At 52.8% G+C, this 17,480-nt stretch overlaps 1 protein-coding gene across 4 annotated transcripts in view; it reads right to left on the bottom strand.

Annotated features, from left to right (window-relative positions):
- EPHB2 (EPH receptor B2) overlaps window positions 1-17,480 on the bottom strand; it is a 118,169-nt gene that overhangs the window by 28,551 nt on the left and 72,138 nt on the right. For all 4 annotated transcript variants that reach the window (XM_069874898.1, XM_069874900.1, XM_069874899.1 and 1 more), the window contains exons 4-5: window positions 11,762-11,917; window positions 10,247-10,582 (exon numbers count right to left, since the gene is read on the bottom strand). In XM_069874898.1, the coding sequence (XP_069730999.1) occupies window positions 10,247-10,582; window positions 11,762-11,917 (492 nt within the window). The remainder of the gene's footprint in view (window positions 1-10,246; window positions 10,583-11,761; window positions 11,918-17,480) is intronic.

Genomic DNA, 17,480 nt, shown 5'->3' with positions numbered 1-17,480 from the left:
GGCCGGGGCTGGGCTGGCTTTGCTTTCTCTTGGCCGTGAGTGTTTTCCAGAGCAAATGTTGACTCTGTCTGACAGGACAAGGGTTAGCTGCATTAGAGTGATCAGAGATATGGGGTTTGCTGCCTGTAACGTGACCCTGCCAGCTAAGCCAGCAGAGCCATGGAGATGCTTTGATTACACCAGGATCCCACAGGCTGCCCCACTGGCCGGCTGAGCCCTGCAGGTGAAGGAGACAGGGAGCAAACTGTAAAACGGGGGGAGATTGCAACTGGTGGCGTTTCAAATCGATGTAAAGATCTTGAAACAGAAGTTGTGGCTGGGCTGAGACCAATGGCAGGAGGTTTAACAAGGCCAAATGCCGGGTCCTGCACTTGGGGCACAACAACCCTGAGCAGCTCCAGACTAGGAGAAGTCTGGCTGGAAAGTGCCTGGAGGAGAAGGACCTGGGGGTGTTGGTGACAGCAGCTGACCATGAGCCAGCAGGGGCCCAGGTGGCCAAGAAAGCCAACAGCATCTTGGCTTGGATCAGAAACGGCGTGGCCAGCAGGTCCAGGGAGGTTCTTCTCCCTCTGGACTCGGCACCGGTGAGACCGCTCCTCGAATCCTGGGGTCAGTTCTGGCCCCTCACCACAAGAAGGATGTTGAGGCTCTGGAGCGAGTCCAGAGAAGAGCAACGAAGCTGGGGAGGGGGCTGGAGAAGAAGAGGAGCGGCTGAGAGAGCTGGGGGTGTTTAGCCTGGAGAAGAGGAGGCTGAGGGGAGACCTCATTGCTCTCTCCAACTGCCTGAGAGGAGGTTGTGGAGAGGAGGGAGCTGGGCTCTTCTCCCAAGGGAGAGGGGACAGGACGAGAGGGAATGGCCTCAAGCTCCACCAGGGGAGGTTCAAGGCTGAACATTAGGAAAAATTTTTTCCTGGAAAGGGTGATTGAGAGGCTGCCCAGGGAGGGGGTTGAGTCCCCTTCCCTGGAGGGGTTTAAGGGACGGGTGGACAAGGTGCTGAGGGACATGGTTTAGTGATTGATGGGAATGGTTGGACTTGATGATCCTGTGGGTCTTTCCCAACCTGGTGATTCTACGATTCTATGAACAGGATGCCCTGTGGGACCACAGTGGGGGCATCCCCCAGCACAGGGCTCCCAGGAAGTTCCAGGGCTCCTTCTGCGCTTTATGTCCTGCCCAACACCAGCAGCTCCCTCCAGAATAGCTGAAGGGTGAAGCTGTGCAGTGACGAGGATGGCACTGTGATCAGTCAGGGAGCAAGGGATTCCTCAACATCAAAGCCACAGGGCCCAGAGGTATCTAGGCTGGGATCCAGGCTCCAGCAGCGCTCAATAAACAATGTCTGAAATGGTTGGAGTACCCATATAGAATCATAGAATCACCAGGTTGGAAAAGACCCACCGGATCATCGAGGCCAACCATTCCCCAGTGCCTCTTTGCGAGGCTGTGGGCAGTGAAACAGGCACACGAGGCTCTGGGAGGTCTGGATTTCAAGCATGAGCAGAGTGCAAAGCCAGGACAGCTCACCCTGCGCTTCCCACAGCCCTGGATGCCTTGCAGCAGCATCTCACTCAGGGTGTGCCTGATCCAAACCCACCCTCTCTCTGTGCCCCAAAGCATCCCTGTACCACTCAGTCCCTGGTAGGTGACTGTCACCATGCAATGGTCCAGCTTTCTCCAGTCCAGGTCCCATCTCTGACATCAAGACCCCAGTTCTTCATACTCCCACTAATCCTCAAATCCAAAGGTATGTATGGATCTAAATGAAATTTGGTTTATTTGCTGAAAAATGCCATTTTTTTTGCTGCTAACACTCTCTCCTGCCAGTTAAGCATCCCAGGCATTCATTCCCCCTCCACAGGCCCTTCTGGATGAAGGATTTGAACTTGGGATGCCTTCTACCTACTTGAACACTGAAAGCATTGCAGTAAGGAATACCTGGATGGCAAAGGAAGGGAAGCTTTTTCTGACCTGTCCTCAACCCTGGTGACCCTATTCTGCATGGGAGGTTGGGTTGAAGCCCTCCAGAACCCTCAACCCCCTACCTAGCATTTCTCTCTGTGTGACTCTCTCCAGCTCAAAGGGCTCATCAGTGCTGGGACTATTAAATTCACCCGATTTCTCTCCCAGTGCCCACCCCCATCGAGAACAGGCTGAGAGAGTTGGGGTTGTTCAGCTTGGAGAAACCTTCCAGTAGTGAAAGGGGCTCCAGGAAAGGTAAGGACAGACTTTTTAGCAGAGCCTGTTGTGACAAAACAAGGAGTAATGGTTTTAAAGTAAGGGAGGGGAGATTTATAGTGGATATAAGGAGGTGAGGTTGGTGAGGTCCTGGCCCAGGTTCCCCAGGGAGGCTCCATCCCTGGAATATTTCAAGGCCAGGTTGGAAGGGGCTTGGATCAGGCTGGAGCAACCTGATTTGGTTAAAGATGTCCCTGCTTGTGGCAGGGGGGTTGGACTGGATGACTTGTAAGGTCCCTGTCAACCCAAATCCATTACCTCCAGCAGGAACTGAGGGAAGCAATGTGACATCACAGGGATGGCAGCATCAGGGTTCTTTAAAAAACACTAAAAGCTGCAGGGCTGGGATGCTCACTGGATTTGCTACAGCTTGAGAAGCCTGGCACTGCACAGTCTGGGAGGCTTTTGTTCCTGAGGTTCCTGGCAAGGTGGCCCCAGCAGGCTGGTACCCACACTGTTTGTCTGTGTCGAGTGTCTGGAAAGCTTCCCAGCGGGACCAGCCTCCAGCCCCTTGAGTTTCTAAGTACAAACACTGGAAAATCTCAAAAACACAGCAATGCAGTCCAAAACAGCCCTGGCTGCAGCCCTGCTGGAATCAACAAAGGTTTTGGTGTAGGTTACAGCCTTTAAAACAGTGTCTAATGCCACATGCCTGGTGCCTGGGCCAGGGCAGATGAAGGCTTTCAGCTGCTTTTATAATCTTTGTTTCATTGAGTTTCAGCCTTCGTTTGCACGCTGCCTCCCTGCCCGCCTCCACCAAGGGCAGGACTTTGTTCTCAGCAATGAGAGGAGGTGCTCCAGAGGATTCTGGCATCCCATCATGCAGCCCCCTGGAGTGTGGTTGGCATTTCTTGGTTCCAAGGTTGTCCCTGGACAACCCCATCCCCTGGTCCCCCTTCTACACAAAAACCTCCTCTGCTCCAGATCAAGGCAACGTCATCAGCACAAGACTAGCAGAAAGCACGGACAGAGGCAGAAGAAATATTTTTTGTGAGAATGGTGCCTGCTGCAGAGCAGCCCTTGGACCAACTGAATCTGGTAAATTTGAGACTCAGCTTGGTCTCTTGCTCTTCCATGGCACATCAAGGTTTAGGCTGGACATTAGGAAAAAAATTTTCATGGAAAGGGTCATGGGGGAGTGGAACAGGCTGCCCAGGGAGGGAGTTGAGTCCCCTTCCCTGGAGGGGTTTAAGGGACGGGTGGACGAGGCGCCGAGGGACATGGGTTAGTGGTTGACGGGAATGGTTGGACCCGATGATCCTGTGGGTCTTTTCCAATCTAGTGATTCTGTGATTCTGAGATAGAAGGGGCTACTACACCACTGGGACTCTGAGCTGGACCATGGGCCAACTGGCTAGGCAGCTGCATTAACCCGATTTCCCACAACCATCTATTATGGTCCACATCAACGCAGCACCGAGCAGCATCAGTGTCTGCTCAGCTGTTCAAGCACCGTAACCCTGAACTGGCAGCCTTGCCTACCTGTCTCCAGCATCTCCACCTGCCTGAGTGCTGGCACTCAGTGCCTCGTGCGCAAGCAGGGCAATTAGCGCTGTGGGCTGTGTTTGCCAAGTGCAGCAGGAAAGATAAATCATCCCTCTCGAACACGCAAGCGAAAGGTGAACTCCTGAGCCACTCTGCCAGCTCCCAGCACTCACACCTGGCAGGGAAGGCAGCATCGAAGGGAGAGGGGGAGTTACTGGTTCACCAGAAGGGACTTTCCACCCCATCCATCATGGATGGACTTTTGTTTGCTGCCCAAAGGCAGCTCCAGATGCTTTGGAACAGGTTTCTGAAGCCCCCTGGCAGGTGCAGGAAAAATGATTCTCAGACTCCTAGAGTAATATATGCAACGGGGAAGCCTGGGAATCAGCAGGTGGAGAAGCCCACGGAGCTGGTAGTGGGCAGAGAAGAGCATCTGCTAGGAAAGCTTTAGCAACCCATACCTTGCCAACATCCCCCTACAGGAGCAGAGAGAGGAGTCCTGAAGAGCCAGCAGCTGGCAATGCTCCTGCCATCTGGGAGCTCTGGCTGTGGATGGTCTCGGGTGGGTAGAGGAGAAGGGTCCCTCCTGGGCACTCACACCAGCGGCTGCTGCGAGCTGGGGGTGTGTGATGAAGGTCCACCAAGTGGGAGGAGGAAGGCAGCTCATGTCAAGCTGCATCAGGTTTTGGTGGACAAGGCCCTGTGTACAAGGCAGTCAGGGTGAACGGAGGAGCTAGGGATGAAGGAAAGAGGAGAAGGGCTGCAGGGATAGTTGTGGGGGCTGCTGCAGATGATTCTGTGGATCTGCATGGAAGGTAAGGTCTGGCTTTTGATGCTGGATAACAGAAGCAGCCATGGGGATGTCAAGGTTTCAGGAGGTTTTGGAGCCCAGGAGCAGGCCACATTGTCACAGAAACACATCCAATGAAGACCCCAAAAGAAGGAACCTTGGATTTAAGGGCCCTCCATGGCAGTCCTGCAGTAGCTCAGCTGTGCTGCTACTTGCATTAGCACACAGGCACAGAGGCTTCTGTCCCAGCCCCTCCACGTGGGAGGACCCCAGGTCCTCCTCCTCCAGGCAGCTTTCTAGCCAATATCCCTCCTTGGAGAGCTGCTTTGCTCCAGGAGAGAAGCTGCTCAGCTGCAGGGTGCAACATGCAGGCAAGTGCAGGGTGAGGTGGGAGATGGACAGTGTGGAGCTGGAGGTCAAGAAGAAGCCTGCTGAGAAGAGCAGAGCCGAGCAGAGAGAAAACAACACCTGGCGTCAGAGGTGCTGGAATATATTTCCTAGGATCCTAGGGGGATCATGCAGAGTTTGCTGGAAGGGGTAAATTCGACTCGGCTGAAGACCATCTGGGGAGCAAGGAGGTGGTGGGAAGGGGATGTTTATTCCAAGCCCTTTTTATTTCAGTTCTGCTGGTCCTGGTCCTTTCTGATTTTCTATACTTCAAAAAGGAAAGCATCACACCTCCTGCCCTAACAAAACCTGCCTTTAGGAGGCTAAACACCTTTGATCTTTTTAAGACACTGATTGCAAGAGAAAGGTCCAGAAAACTGCCTCCGAGCACTGGCTGGTGCTGGCTGTTCTCTTCCAACCAACCTTCTCCTAAGAGGTGGCCTGTCCCTGTGGGCTCCTCTCGACATTGTGGTGCCTGGACTGGGACTGCAGAGATGACAACAACACAGTGAAAGGAAAAGGGTAAACCTGGGTGGTCTAAGGTCAGCCTCGACTTGGCCAGCGCAGAACGTGAGGCCGCGGGTCCACGAGGAACTGCAGAGAATCCAGCTTTGGGCGACTGAGGCTGTCATAGAATCACAGAATCATTTTGTTAGAAAAGACCTTTGAGATGATTGAGTCCAGACGTTCCTCTCCACTACTGAACCATCCCTAAGCACCTCTTTACCCAGCTTTTAAACCCCTCCAGGGATGAAGGCTCCGCCACCACCCTGGGCAGCCTCTGCCAGTGCCTGAAAACGCTCCTCAGCCCTCTGAAAATGCAGGTTTTGGTGGAGGTTTTTTAATTATTTTTAATAATACAATAAAAATTCCTCTTCTATACCTAAGAACAACTGAACAACATAGTGGGAAGTCATGATTCTATTCATTTCAATAGATGCCTGTCTAAGCTCTGCTTTCCTTCTTCCTCTCCCTGGTCTCTCTCATATCACACTATTATGCAGTTATTAGTTAACATAAATAATGCCATAGCAGTTAGGTCTCCAGTAACTTATCATATTCAGTACCTGAAGGGGGCTACGAGAAAGCTGTGGAGGGACTGTTTAGAAAGACTTGTAGTGATAGGACTAAGGGCAATGGGTATAAACTGGAGAGGGGCAGATTTAAACTAGACATAAGGAGTGATTTCTTCACAATGAGAGTGGGGAGGCCCTGGAACATGTTGCCCAGGGAAGCTGTGGCTGCCCCATCCCTGGAGGTGTTCAAGGGCACGTTGGATGGAGCCTTGAGCAGCCTGATCTGGTGGGAGGTGTCCCTGCCTATGGCAGGGAGGTTGGAACTAGATGATGTTTAAAGTCCCTTCCAATCCAAACTATTCTAAGATTCTAAGAATGGGAGACTGCACGGAGGGGAATGGCATCCAAAGGGACCAAGACAGAAGAAGCCAGCAGGAAGCTAAGAGCTGTCCACGTGGCTGTGAGGGAGCACTTCACCCTTGGATGGGTAAAGGAACGAGCGAGACCTGCAAGGGAAGCAGCAGCAGAGCTGCCCCTGGGTACAATATCTAGCTCAAAGAACTATGATGAAAAATACTGTTCCCAGAAAAAGAACTGAGGGAAGACACACATTCTGGAAAACCACCTCTTAACAAGAAACGATTATCCAGCTCAGCCTAGTTACTTCTTTTTCGTTGAAGGGGGGTTACCTGCCACCTGTGCCTACATGAGGATGTGTCCTGCTACCACAACACAACAGCAAAATAAGTTATATTGGTGTAAAGGCCAATGTTAGTGAAATCCAGCCCTCAATGGAGCTGGGTAATGACTGCACCTGTCTTACGCTGGGAGAAAACAGTTGTTGGGGCACAACAACCCTGAGCAGCTCCAGACTAGAAGTCTGGCTGGAAAGCTGCCTGGAGGAGAAGGACCTGGGGGTGTTGGGTGACAGCGATGGAACGTGAGCCAGCAGTGGCCCAGGTGGCCAAGAAGGCCAATGGCATCTTGGCTTGGATCAGAAACGGCGTGGCCAGCAGGTCTAGGGAGGTTCTTCTCCCTCTGGACTCGGCCCTGGTGAGACCGCTCCTCGAATCCTGGGGTCAGTTCTGGGCCCTCACCACAAGAAGGATGTTGAGGCTCTGGAGCGAGTCCAGAGAAGAGCAACGAAGCTGGTGAGGGGGCTGGAGAACAAGGGGAGCGGCTGAGAGAGCTGAGGGTGTTTATCCTGGAGAAGAGGAGGCTGAGGGGAGACCTCATTGCTCTCTCCAACTGCCTGAAAGGAGGTTGTGGAGAGGAGGGAGCTGGGCTCTTCTCCCGAGTGCCAGGGGACAGGACGAGAGGGAATGGCCTCAAGCTCCGCCAGGGGAGGTTCAGGCTGGACATTAAGAAAAAATATTTCACAGAAAGGGTCACTGGGCACTGTCAGAGGCTGCCCAGGGAGGGGGTTGAGTCCCCTTCCCTGGAGGGGTTTAAGGGACGGGTGGACGAGGTGCTGAGGGACATGGGTTAGTGATTGATGAGAATGGTTGGACTTGATGATCCGGTGGGTCTCTTCCAACCTGGTGTTTCTATGATTCTATGAAAAAGGTGATGAAAAGCACGTCACCTTCTTGGATCTCAAGTTTCCCTGCTGGGACAATGGTCACTATATCATCACAATCCACAGTGCCACTGCTCCAGCCCCTGTCCTCTGGCCGCGCTGTGGTGGGCATTCCCTTCTTCTCTCCCAGCAGCTTTTTCCCAGGTTGCTGAAGAATTTGATACCTGAAAGGCTAAAGATGCTGCTGGTGACATGGCATCATCTCTCCTCATTCCCTAAAGCACCAAACTGAGGTGGTCCCACAACAGTGGGGATGAACCAGGGTGATTTTACGTGAGGTTCCTGAAGGTCAGCATCGTGGGAGCTTTGCAGGTAGGACAGGAGCACAAGCCCATCATGCACTTGGTCCTCTGCTCTGCCCCAGAGATGGAGCCCCAGCTGGCTGCTCAGCCCAGAGCTCATCCCTTCCCTCCCTCCTCACGCTCTCTACTCCATAAAACACCTTCCATTCTCATGTCCCAGCTCTGCATTTGTGTCTGCAGCTTCTGTTACCAAGTGCTAATGATCTACATCAAGGCTGCCAGGCGGTGCTGAGGGTAAGCAGAAGAATTCAGAGCCTCTAATTACAGAAGAATTAGCAAGCAGACAGTTACTGTTTAGTGCTAATGAATAGATACGTTAAGAGAGACATCACACAGGCTGAGAAGTGTGAGCCCTGATAATAAAGGAGCATCAAACAAGGAAAACACAAGGAGGAGGATCCAGGGGGCTGAAAAGGGTTTGGCTGCAACTAAGGTCTCCGCTTTTGCTAAGGTGGAAATAGCCATATGAAGGTAACAAGCACTTCATGTAACTGCAGAGTGCAAAATCTGAGCATTAAATAACTCGTCTATAGCTCAGGACCATGCTGGGGGCAGGTAGAGCCCCTTCCCAGCCCCTTCCCAGCCCCAGGTAGCATCACATCCACCCTATCTCACCAGCCACAGAATGATAGAACAGGATGGGTTGGAAGGGACTTTAATGATCATCCAGTTCCAACCCTTTGCAACAGGTCACTGTCCCACAGCAGTTCCTCTCTCCTTATCATGTGTGGATGTGTCTCTCTGCTCTGCTGGTTTGCGTGCAACCCAGACATGTATGAAGGTGACCTCTGTCTTGGTACTCTGCATACTCAGCTGAGCGATGTCCACCTGTATCCCCGCTACCTCCCCCGGGGTCAAACCCTCCCTGGCCCTTGCAGCCAGCACACAACGTAAGTTCCAGGCAATTTAGGGGAAATGCAATCATCCGTGACTGCCAAATTCACTCTTGAAGGTCACATAGTGCCCAGGGCAGCCCACACGTTTGCTGCAGCACTCAGAGGGACCACAGAAACTCACTTGCTCCCACACAGGTTTGCACCTTATTGGCATGTTTCCACTGTGCAACCAGATGAAGCAAACCCCCAACCCCAGCCTGTGCTCCAGCTCCAGATGGATTCCAGGTGGGATGGGGAGAGCAGCTCTGTGGGGCCTCCTGCCACCAGCGTGGCTGCTGCTGGGGGGCTACTGGTGACTCTCACAGGAGCAGCCACCCCAACCAGTCCTTTCCCTCGGAAAAACCACCCTGCACAGGGACGCAACCTCCTAGGCCAGTGCTGAGCTGCAGAATCCAAATGAAACCCATCCAGCTATGCTGCTTGGTCTTCTTCACCAAGATGACTCTGCAGAGGCGCAGGACCTGGGGCAGATGCAGACAGTCATCCCACCTATTCATCTCCCAGCCGCTCTTCTGTGCAGCTTTCTTGTGCTTTCACAGCCTGACCTGGCTTCCTCTGCAGTGGGAGATGAGATTGTAACTCATGTCATGATGCTGAGTTGATCTTCTCCTCCCAGCTCAGGACGCAGAAGCAGTAGCAGGGGCTGCAGCCAGGCTGCCAGCAGCAGGGACTGTGTCTGCCAGACAGGAATGGGATGGGCAACCAGCGCTGCGAGAAAAGAACCTTAGAAGCGGTGCCAAGATGAACAGAGAGGGAGGCTGAGGCACCAAAACATGTGACATAAGCTGCTCAACTGTGGTGACGAGATGGGCAGCTCTACCATGGGGCATGCTGGAGCTTAGCGCTGAAATCACCAGGTTGGAAAAGACCCACCGGATCATCGAGTCCAACCGTTCCCATCAATCACTAAACCATGTCCCTCAGCACCTCGTCCACCCGTCCCTTAAACCCCTCCAGGGAAGGGGACTCAACCCCCTCCCTGGGCAGCCTCTCAATCACCCTTTCCAGGAAAAAATTTTTCCTAATGTTCAGCCTTGAACCTCCCCTGGTGGAGCTTGAGGCCATTCCCTCTCGTCCTGTCCCCTGTCCCTTGGGAGAAGAGCCCAGCTCCCTCCTCTCCACAACCTCCTTTTAGGCAGTTGGAGAGAGCAATGAGGTCTCCCCTCAGCCTCCTCTTCTCCAGGATAAACACCCCCAGCTCTCTCAGCCGCTCCTCTTCTTCTCCAGCCCCCTCACCAGCTTCGTTGCTCTTCTCTGGACTCGCTCCAGAGCCTCAACATCCTTCTTGCGGTGAGGCGCCCAGAACTGAACACGGGATTCGAGGAAATAACGGACATTCCAACACCTGAGGCTTGGCATTCATGGAAGAATGACCAGGCCCATGCACTTTGGTCATCACCAGTATTATGGAGCAAAGGACACCAGGCCACATCAACCCACCTCTTCTCCCCTTCACAACCTGCTCACCACATAAGAGTTTTACTCAGCACCTCTTGATCGGGAGATCTTTGCCCACCACCTCCCCTTCCCGGAGAGACACCGATCTGCGTCTTACCAGCCTGGTTGGTGGTGATGTTCACTGATGCAAACTGCGGGGAGAAGGGGCTCTGGTCAGTGACACCGTTCACCGCCTGGATCTCAAAGGTGTACTGGGTGTGGGCCAGCAGGTCGCTGATGTAGATGCGGGGCTCCGTCAGGCCCAGCTGGCGCGGGGCGAACTGCACGTTGTCCCCGCAGCGTGTACACGCCCCACGGCCAGAGCCACAGCTCTTGCAGATGATGTTGTACACCAAGTCCTCCCGGCCCCCTGAGTCTCGTGGTGGGGTCCACTCCAGCATCAGAGAGGTCTCGTTCACGCTGGAGATGACAGCCTGGGGAGCAGATGGGATGGCTGTAAAGGGAATAGACAGAAAGGTGTAAGAGCCAGACCCCTGCTCATTGCTACAGGACTAGCTGTCTGTCCTGCATTCAGTCTTTTCTCCATCCCCAACAGGGTGAGCTGGGCAGAGAAACATGGGCAGACGCAGGAATCACAGAGTCACAGAACCACGGAATGGTTTGTTTTGGAAGGCACCTCAAAGCCCATCCAGTTCCACACCTCGACAGGGACACCTCCCACTGGATCAGGGGCTCCAAGCCCCATCCAACCTGGCCTTGAACACCTCCAGGGATGGAGCAGCCACCCCTGCTCTGGGCAACCTGGGCCAGGGCCTCCCCACCCTCACAGCAAAACATTTCTCCCTAAGATCTCCATCTCCCCTCCTGCAGCTCAAAACCATTCTCCCTCATCCTGTCCCTGCACTCCCTGATCAAAAGCACCTCCCCAGCTTTCCTGGAGCCTCTGTCAGTACTGGAAGCTGCTCTAAAGTCTCCCTGCAGCCTTCTCTCCTCCAGGCTAAACAACTCCAACTCTTTCAGCCTGTCCTTGTACAGGAGATGCTACAGCCCTCAGATGACCTCTGAAGCCTCCTCTGGACTTGCTCCAACAGCTGAATACTGTCCCTTTGCTGAGGACTCCAGAACTGGATGCACGGCTCAAGTTGGGGTCTCACCAGAGCTGAGCAGAGGAGCAGAATTCCCTCCCTGGCCCTGCCGGTCCCACTGCTCTGGATGCAGCCTAGAACATGGTTGGCTTTCTGGGCTGCAAAAAAAAGAAGCTGCCTTCTTAACCTTGGCTAATTTGAATATGTGCTATCCCTGGTAAAGTTGACCAGTTATTTTTTGTAGCCCTTTGAATTCCAAGCCTTTTCACTAATCTGCACGCCAACACCCGGGGCTTCTCATCCAGGTAGAGCCCAGAGTGAAGACATCGCACTGCACAGAACAGCACAAAACAACACAATCTTCTGCCCTATTGCATACGCAATGTTTGCAAGTTCAGATTGGCACAAAGTAAGAAAGATCCGGGCCTGCAAGGCTCCTCAGAATGAGGTGCTCTGAGTCCCTAGAACTCCTCCAGAACCCCCCTAAGGCAGATGCCTTTGTTCAGCATCTATGGGAGCTTGGATTGATGCACGTCTCCTTTCCCAGCTGCCTGCGGCCCCTCCCCAGTTGCCCTGACCCCACATACTGGTGCACGGCATGTTGACAGGATCAGCATCTGCTCGGTAATATCCATTTCGACACACGCAGTTTGTGGCCCCTTCTGAAGTTGTCCGGCTGTTAATAGGGCAGTGGACACATCCTTCATCCCCTTGGCTTGCCTTGAATGTCCCCAATGGGCAGCCTGGAAGAGAACCAAGAGAGTCATAGAATCATAGAATCACCAGGTTGGAAAAGACCCATCCGATCATCGAGTCCAACCATTTCCATCAACCACTAAACCATGTCCCTCAGCACCTTGCCCACCCGTCCCTTCAACCCCTCCAGGGAAGGTGACTCAACCCCCTCCCTGGGCAGCCTCTGACAGGGACCAATGACACTTTCCATGAAAAATTTTGTCCTAATGTCGAGCCTAAACCTCCCCTGGTGGAGCTTGAGGCCATTCCCTCTCGTCCTGTCCCGTCCCTTGGGAGAAGAGCCCAGCTCCCTCCTCTCCACAACCTCCTTTCAGGCAGTTGGAGAGAGCAATGAGGTCTCCCCTCAGCCTCCTCTTCTCCAGGATAAACACCCCCAGCTCTCTCAGACGCTCCTCTTCTTCTCCAGACCCCTCACCAGCTTCGTTGCTCTTCTCTGAACTCACTCCAGAGCCTCAACATCCTTCTTGTGGTGAGGGGCCCAGAACTGACCCCAGGATTCGAGGAGCGGTCTCACCAGGGCCGAGTACAAAGAACAGTGGGAAGCAGTGAGCGTGGGGCTGGGGGGTGCCCAGAGCCTGGCAGCACTGCCAGAAAACCCTGCGGGGTTTTGCAGGGTCTGAAGCCAAAACCTGACAATTAGAAGTAAACAAAGTGGAGAAGTAGCAGTTAATTTGAAGGCACTGAGAAGGTAAGAATGGTGTGGGGTGCGCACGCAGGCATTTCTTCACCCCAATACCAGCCAGAGTGCAGAACTGAGTCCACTCAGGGCATCTCAGGACTTCATCCATTACTGTGTAACGAGTGAGAAGCTCTACCAGGTCAGCACAAAAGTCTATGGCCACCTGCCTCCTTCTCCCCATGGTGAACATCCAAGGAGCGGCGCACGACCCGGGCACACACATTCCCCACAGCATCTTCCCACCCCCCAACAACATCCAGCTCAGGGAGTTTCCATGAGGCTGCATCTCTGCACTGAACATATTTTGCAGGATATTTCTTCCACCAAGTTACTCAGTCATTATTTTATAATATGCAAATGTTTTGCATCCATTTTTTATAGAATTATAGACTGTCTTGAGTGGGAAGGGAATCCTTGCGTCAATCACAGCCATGCTGTTGGCTTTGGGAGCGGATAACCTTGAAAAATGCAGTGAAGGGCCCTGCAGAAGGGCTTTGGAGAGTTCTTCTAGCCAAACGAACTCAGTTGTTGGGCTGTCTGTGCAGCCAATTCTAGCTCATGGAGCCGTAGAAGGTCATGAACTGGAAGGGACTCATTGAGGCCAACTCCAGTCCCTGCTCAGGACACCCCAACATTCACACCGTGGAGCTGAGGGCGTTGGCCAAATGCTTCTGGAATATTGTCAGGCTTGGCACCCTGAAGGTGTCCCTGAGTAGCGGTTCCAGTGCTCCACCACCCTCTGAGGGAAAAACTTTCTCCTAATGCCCAAACTAACCCTCCCTTGGCATCTTCCTACCATTCCCTTGCGTCAGAATGAAGAGCTCAGCATCTGCTCCTCCTCCTCCCTGTGTGAGGAAGCTACAGAGCGCGATGAGATCACAGAATCACAGAATAACCAGGTTGGAAGAGACCCACCGGATCTCCCCTCAGTCTCCTCTTCTCCAAGCCAAACAACCCCAACTCTCTCAGCCTCGCCTTATACATGAGATGCTCCAGCCCTCAGATCATCTCTGTGGCCTCCTCTGGACTCACTCCAACAGCTCCGTGTCCTTCCTGTGCTGAGGACTCCAGAACTGGACGCAGGGCTCCACCGCTGCAAAACTTGAAACACCAGAAAACCCTTGCCAAGCCAGGGGATCCCCAACACCAAAGCAAAAGCTCAGCTGGACACATTTACTGGCACGGATCTCGGTGGTTGCACCTCTCTGCTGCTGGTGACTCCTTGTGCAGCAATGAGTTAAACAACGTTCTCCTCCAGCTCGCTGCCAAGGCTTTCAGGAATGAGGCAGATCAGAGAAACAGCCTGGAAGAAACATATGCTCGGGGCTGCTGTAAGCAGGAGCTGAGAAGTGTCTGTCTTTTCCTTTGAAAAAAAGGAAAAGAGTGTTTTGTTTTGATTGGGTTTTTTTTCAGTTTTCATCTCCCTCTCTTCATAATTAGCTTGAGTTTTCAATGAAAAAAAGTTCAACTGAAAAATACAACCAGCCTTCCTGTTTGTCCCTCCTGACTCCTACAGTCAAAGGATCTGTTGAAAAACTGTCTTTTCTCCTCACGTTCTCAGATCTTTCCACCCTCTCTGATCGCCCACGCATTTGACTCCAGTTCTGACCCTTTTTCTAGAACATGCCTCAGTACAAACCCCTCGCAGAGGGTGTGAAGCTGTTGAGAGAGATGATGGCTGTGTCGCTACAGACGCGCTTCTGTGTTACAGAGAAGTGATGGTGGCTCTGTAGCTGAAATGATAACAAGGTCATAGAATCATGGAATTGTTTTTGTTGGAAAGGACTTTAAAGCCCATCCAAGTCCAACCTCCTGCCATGGGCAGGGACACCTCCCACTGGATCAGGGGCTCCAAGCCCCATCCAACCTGGCCTTGAACCCCTCCAGGGATGGAGCAGCCACCACTTCTCTGGCCAACCTGTTCCAGGGCCTCCCCACCCTCACAACAAAACATTTTTCTCGGACACCTCATCTCAATCTCCCCTCTTCCAGCTCAAACCCCTTCCCTCACGTTCTCTCCTTGCACTGAAACCCAGTATGACCAACACACAAAACTGCTCTTTTCTGACATCCAAGTGAAATACAGGGTCATTTGATCCAAGCCATTTTGAGGTATGGGCTCCTTTCACCTTCTCAAGGCTTATTTTAAACACCACCACTTTCCTATAAGGCTTCTTCTCCATTGAGGTAGAGATCCATACAAACATGTGCTTGTGCTGCTGAGATGTAGTGACTGGCCCCAGGAGACACAAACCACTCTCCCGGTTTTGCCTGGACCGTCTGTGTGCTTTGCTCTTAGAGCAGTGCAAGAACTAGGGGGTGAATGATTGTCCACCAACAATCCCAAGCCAGGATGCTACAATTCTTCACAGATGACGTAAAAACATGGCCAGAAGCTGGGGCATCCTTCTCCTTCCCCAGGAGGCCCCCTACACCATCGTGGGATAAAACAATCCTGGATAATCCGAATTTCTCCAAAGAGAAATGATGTGAAATCATGCTAAAAGACAGCAAAGACTGAAATTTAATGCAAGTCCTGTTTTACTGAGGGTTTTTCTTTTCTCAAGTAATGACAATCTCCAGAAATAAAATAAACTGACACAGCGTTCCAAACTGGTTTTTTTCCCTCCAGGTCTTCCTCTGGTTGAGAAAACAGCTTTCCAGTTGGAATCCATCCAATTTCTTGTTTCTAGAGTAAACAGCAAAGCAAAACTGCTATCTTCACACACAGTTAAACCCCTCCTGTTTGCACAGTGGGGATGTTCTCACCACTTGCTGGAAGAAAGGAGGACACCCCAGTGCGGCTGCCCCATCCCTGGAGGGGTTCAAAGCCAGGTTGGATGGGGCTTGGAGGCCCTGATCCAGTGGGAGGTGTCCCTGCCCATGGCAGGGGTGGGACTGGATGGACTTTGAGGTCCCTTCCAACCCAAACCATTCCATGATTCCATGATTCTAGCCAGGCTGTCCTCAGCGCAGCCCAAACAAGCTCTGAAGACAACCACATGGACTAGGCATCCAGCCCTTTGAAAACTAGGGGACAAACCAATAGTGGTCACCACACAGTGACTCTGCAGCACATCCTGAGCTGAGCAGTTACAGCCACGCGTTCTCCTGCAAGAGCATCACCAGGACAACCTCAGCACCCTCACAGCTTTTTCCCAGTGCTCACTCAGCAGCAGCTGGGCTGAGCCCTCACCTGGGAGAGGCTTTGTGCCGGGGGGCTGCTGAAGGTCATCCCCTCCACCAGCAGCGCTCAGAAGCTCCAGCATCTGGTAAGGTCGCTGCACCTGCGGGCACGCACACCTGCAAACCTTCCCCCCCCCAACTCCTGCTGCCTGCTCTGGGCGGCACATCCATCAGCGGACACGGGATTTGGCTGTCAGGGAGAAACGCATGGAATTCCTTACCTGCCCAGCCAGCCTGGTTCAGCTTCCCTGAGAAATCAGGGGCTCTTAAAGAGAAATGGAAAGTTTTCTATCCCTGCCTATCTCAGAGTGTGGACAGCGAGAAGCCATGATCATTGAATCACACAATCATTGAGGTTGAGAAGATCTCTCAGCTCATCGAGTCACACCATCAGCCCATCCCCACCGTGTCTGTTAAACCATGTCCCCAAGTACCACCACCACACGCTTCATGAACCCCTCCAGGGATGGAAACTCCACCACTGCCCTGGGCAGACTCTGCCACACCTTTACCACTCACTCAGTGAGGAGTTTTTCCCTAATCTCCAATCTAAATCTCCCCTGCCACAACTTTATGCCACTTCCTCTCGTCCCGCCCCTTGTTACTTGGGAGAAGAGACCAGCACCCACCTCACCACAACCTGGTTTCTGGGAGCTGCAGAGAGCGATGAGGTCTCCCCTCAGCCTCCTTTTCTCCAAACTAAACAGCCCCAAGTTCCTCAGCCACTGGTAGAACCCCTGGGCTTCAGACCCTGCCCCAGCTCCGTTCCCCTCTCTGGATGCACTCCAGGACCACAATCTGCTGAAAACAGATTGTGAGTTTACAGGTCAAGAGCCCAGCTCTGGTGGCAGCAGATGCTTTGGATCTTTTAGCTCCTGCAGACCCCCGAGGAGCACTTCAAGCTCCAAGACCAATCTCAACAGCCTGATGCTGTCCTGAAGGATGACATCCACCACCCCGTGGATGTTGGGTGCTGCTGGTCTAGAAGCAATCCCAGTCCCAGGGGTGATGGGGACACTGCCAGCACAGCTGCACTTTCAACCTTCAAAACCTTGTTTCAGTGGCTGGGCATGGAGAGAATCATAGAATCACCAGGTTGGAAGAGACCCACAGGATCATCGAGTCCAACCATTCCCATCAATCACTAAACCATGTCCCCCAGCACCTCGTCCACCCGGCCCTTAAACCCCTCCAGGGAAGGTGACTCAACCCCCTCCCTGCGTAGCCTCTGTCAGTGCCCAAGGACCCTTTCCGGGAAATATTTTTTCCTAATGTTCAGCCTGAACCTCCCCTGGCAGAGCTTGAGGCCATTCCCTCTCGTCCTGTCCCCTGTCCCTTGGGAGAAGAGCCCAGCTCCCTCCTCTCCACAACCTCCTTTCAGGGAGTTGGAGAGAGCAACTTGTTTTCTCCTGGTGTAGAGGATGGACTGATGGGTTTTCCAGCCTCGACTGAAACACTGCAAGGGTTTTTTTTTTTTTTTGCCTTTGCTTTAGATTCCTTACAATAATTTATTTTGATATTTAAAACGTGCTCCCCGAGCTGCAGCACAGTCTGTCCTAAGTGCTGTAAACACTGTGTCTTGAAAGAGCGGGTGTTTAAACCCCAAGCCAGCTTTCTCCTAGCGGTCTCCAAGAAGAATTTAGGACACTCACATTTTCTTACTTTGTTTGGTCTTGTTTAAATGT

Source organism: Phaenicophaeus curvirostris, chromosome 22, assembly GCF_032191515.1.
Source record: "Phaenicophaeus curvirostris isolate KB17595 chromosome 22, BPBGC_Pcur_1.0, whole genome shotgun sequence".
NCBI classification, from domain to species: domain Eukaryota; kingdom Metazoa; phylum Chordata; class Aves; order Cuculiformes; family Cuculidae; genus Phaenicophaeus; species Phaenicophaeus curvirostris.
The sequence above is the reverse complement of the archived record's forward strand: the minus strand, read 5'-3'. Positions and strand labels throughout refer to the sequence as shown.